The sequence below is a fragment of the Otolemur garnettii genome, unplaced genomic scaffold (genome assembly GCF_000181295.1).
Source record: "Otolemur garnettii isolate 467f Iridium unplaced genomic scaffold, OtoGar3 scaffold00021, whole genome shotgun sequence".
In the NCBI taxonomy this organism is placed as follows: domain Eukaryota; kingdom Metazoa; phylum Chordata; class Mammalia; order Primates; family Galagidae; genus Otolemur; species Otolemur garnettii.
The window spans coordinates 18,452,212-18,456,229 of NW_003852416.1; the positions used below are offsets into that span (position 1 = coordinate 18,452,212).

The 4,018-nt window shown below is 49.3% G+C and overlaps 1 protein-coding gene across 1 annotated transcript in view; it reads right to left on the bottom strand.

Moving 5' to 3' along the window:
• Positions 1-3,318, bottom strand: part of NOLC1 (nucleolar and coiled-body phosphoprotein 1) — a 17,380-nt gene extending 14,062 nt beyond the window's left edge. The window contains exon 1 of the mRNA XM_023511775.1: positions 3,115-3,318. Coding sequence (XP_023367543.1) covers positions 3,115-3,234 — 120 coding nt within the window. The 5' untranslated portion in view covers positions 3,235-3,318. The remainder of the gene's footprint in view (positions 1-3,114) is intronic.
• Positions 3,319-4,018: the final 700 nt, after the last annotated feature.

Here is a 4,018-nt window from a genome sequence, read left to right on the forward strand (position 1 = left end):
AGGTTGCTGTGAGCTGTAATGCCATGGCACTCTACCCAGGGGGACAGCTTGAGGCTCTGTCTCAAAAAAAAAAAAAAAAAAAAAAAAAAAAGAAAGCATGGTAGTACACACCCCTACTACCAGATACAGAGACTTCATCTCCTATTAAAAAAAAGAAATACACAATAAGGGTTAGTATGGAACTCACTGTTGTCACTTATTACTAAATGACCCTGGGCAAATTACTTAATCTCACTGCAATCTTCTCTATACAATGGAGATAACACCACAAATCTCATTAATTTATTTTGATAAATCTGGTCCTTAGTAAGCCCTCCACAAAGATTAGATTTTGTCACCTAAAACCAAAGAATTCTAACCTCAAAATGCTCAATTCCATCCAGTCCATTGTCAAAAACATTCTATAGTCTCCCGAAGCACATTATTTTAGAGGACATGGCAGCCTGTCCCAGATTAAGAAAGTTCTTTCTGGGGTGGTGCCTGTAGCTCAATGAGTAGGAGGGTGGTGGGTTCCAACCCGGGTGCAGCCAAACTGCAGCAAAAAAAATAGCTGGGAGTTGTGGCAACTGTACTCCCAGCTACTCCGGAGGCTAAGGCAGGAGGATCACCTAGGCCCAAAAGCTGGAGGTTGTTGTGAGCTGTGATGCCATAGCACTCTCCCAAGGGTGACAAAGTAAGACTGTCTCTAAAAAAAAAGAAAGTTAGTTCTTTCTGAGGGCCATGCCAGTGGCTCACACCTGTAATCATAGCACTCTAGAAGGCCCAGTTGGGTGGATTCCCTGAGCTCAGCCTTAGCCAGAGTGAGACCTCATCTCTAAAAGTAGCTGAGCATCGTGGCAGGCACCTGTAGTCCCAGCTATTCAGGAAGCTGGGGCAGAGCTGGGCATGGTGGCTCACACCTGTAATCCCAGCACTTGGGAGGCCAAGGCAGGTGGATTACCTGAGCTCACAGGCTTGAGACCAGCCTGAACTAGAGACCCCACCTCTATCTAAAAAAAAAAAAAAAAAGCCAGGTGTTGGGGTGGGCGTGCCTGCAGTCACAGCTACTTTGGAGGCTGAGGCAAAAGAATGGCTTAAGCCCAGGAGTTTGAGGTTGCTATGAGCTATGACACCACTGCACTCTACCAAGGGTGACAAAGTGAGACTCTGTCTCCAAAAAAAAGGTTATTTCTAAGGGTGACCTGATCCCATCCTTTTGCAGCCTGCTTCTGCTGCAAAGAACAAGCCTTTCATCTTACTCATGCTACCATCCCTTCTGAACACAACTTCTCTAACTTTCCTCAAGGTGTTTTCCCATGTAGGCATGTCTTTTCTTTTTTTGAGAAAGGTTTGTACCATACAAACCTGTCCCCCTCCAAGTCATCTTGTTCTTACATGTGTTTGGAACAACTAAATTTCCAGAACTATGATAATAGCTTTCATTTACAGATACTTCCTTTGCACCATCAATGGAATTGCTACTTTTACTTATTATCTTACTGAAACTCATGAAAGTCCTATGAAGTGGACTAAGACATCCCTGTAGAAATAGAAACAGACTCAGAAAGGTTAAGCAAGTTGTTCTGGACACACATCTAAAAAGGGGCAGAGGGGCGGTGCCTGTGACTCAGTAAGTTGGGTACCAGCCCCATATACCAAGGGTGGTGGATTCAAACCCAGCCCTGGCCAAACTGCAATAAAAAAAAAGCTGCGGGCTCGGCGCCAGCCACATACACCTAAGGTGGCAGGTTTGAATCTAGCCCGGGCCCGCCAAACAATGGCTGCAACCAAAAAAATAGCCGGGCGTTGTGGCGGGCGCCTGTGGTCCCAGCTACTTGGGAGGCTGAGACAGGAGACTAGCTTGAGCCCAGGAGTTGGAGGTTGCTGTGAGCAGTGAAGCCATGGCACTCTACCCAGGGTGACAGCTTGAGGCTCTGTCTCAAAAAAAAAAAAAAAAAAGCTGCATTGTGGCAGGCACCTGTGGTCCCAGCTACTGGGAGGCTGAGGCAAGAGAATCGCCTAAGCCTAGGAGTTGGAGGTTGCTGTGAGCTGTGACGCCACAGCACTCTACCAAGGGCAATAAAGTGAGACTCTGTCTCTCAAAATAAATAAATAATAGGGCAGTGCCTGTGGCTCAAAAGAGTAGGGCGCCCGCCCCATATGCCAGAGGGTGGGGGTTCAAACCCAGTCTCCAGCCAAAACCCGCAAAATAAATTAAATTAAATTAAATTAAAAGTGGCAGAGGCTCTGCACCTGTAGCTCAGTGGTTAGGGCACGGGCCACATAAACCAAGGCAGGCGGTTTCAAACCCTGCCCAGGCCTGCTAAACAACAATGACAACTGCAAAAAGAAAAAATACTGCCGGGCGTTGTGGCCGGCGCCTGTAGTCCTAGCTGCTTGGGAGGCTGAGGCTTAAGAGAATCGCTTAAGCCCAAGAGTTGGAGGTTGCTGTGAGCTGTGACGCCATAGCACTCTACCGAGAGCGACATTGTTGAGACTCTGTCTCAAAAAGAAAATTAAAAAGTGGCAGAGCCTGATCCCAAACTTAGGTTTAATTCCATTAGCCCAACCTCCAAGCCCATTGCTAGGCCTGCTTGGTAAAGCTACCATATGTTAATCTTTCTCTGCATCAGTAGTAGAACCCTGCCTTGACTGATTCGTTTTCTTTACTAAGGAAAATCACAGCCTTCATTTCTAAGGTAATTTGATTTGTCTTTGAGTCCTGGTTACGTGCGATCGAGGGTAAAATCAAATCACGCGTTGCCTCAGCCAACTAAAAGCCCCTCGGAAAGAACCAAGTGATGCCAGCGTCGTCGGTGGGGCACAGCGCTAGCTCCTCGCCGCACTCCTCCAGCCATGTGACCTGGAGCTAGAAGGCTCCCACGCTGCTGCCGCTGTACGACTCACCAGGATAAAAAACAAAGACTCTGATATCTAGTCAGACCTGGTGAAAAAAGGACGGAGACCCCAGACTGTCTCTGGTCAACGCAGAGAAGTCGACGCAAAGAGTTCGCAGACCCTGGTAGAGCGCACTTATGGACCCCATAGACCTCCCCATGAGGAAACCTAAGCATGTCAGGCCCTGTAGCCTTTCGGTCATTCAACCTCAGTCTCCGCCCCAAGCCCGGGACTCACAGCTCCTGTCGCTTTGGCGAACTTATTGGCTACTTCTGAGAGTTGGTTATCGCGCAGAAAGCCGAGCACAAGGGGATACAAGTCGCTAGGAACCACGCGGCGAAAGCCGGCGTCCGCCATCCTCCAGGCAATACACGTCACTACCGCCAACCACGCAGCACGCTCCAGTACTCGAAAACCCGACTGGGACAGTGGGCGGCCCGGTGTAACGTCATTACTCCGCGCGGTCGCATAGCGGAAGGGGTAGGGCTTCATAGGGCAGTCCTGCCTCCACCTTGGATCAGGGTCAAGGCGACATCCAAAGCTCTTTCCGGTCCTACGCGTGCCTCCATCTTCGTTAAGGGCGGAGCCCACCGGCTAGTTTGTGTAGGCCGGGATCTGACATCACGAACCGCGTCCTCAGCCGTGGCGGGAAAACTCCGGACTTCCCGCGCGCTTTAGTCTTACTGAGGCGCCTTGTCTCAGCGCAGCGGTTTCCTATCCCACTGCTAGCTTTTGAATACTAGAATCATGAGTGGACGGGAGGGTTCGAGCTGCCCTTCTCTCGAGACTTTGTCACGGGATCAGGCGCCCCCATTCACGGCTGGTGAATTCTCACCTTTCGACTCTACTGCCTCCAACACTTATGGAGGCCCTTCTCAGATACCACCCAGCCTTTACTCCTGCCTCTCCTTCAGAAGATCCTTTAAGTTATTTATACTGGGGGGCTTCGGAATGTTGATCCCTAAAGCTGCCCCCTCCCTCAGTAATGACTAGCCTGTAAAACAACCCTCCTACCTTTCTTACTATTCAGCCTTAGATCAGCTCCATGAAAGGGGGTTATGGGTCATAACTCCAACATCAGTGCCAAGACTTGCCAAGTTAGTTAATTCCATGTTCTGCCACATTTCAAATCATGTTAGCA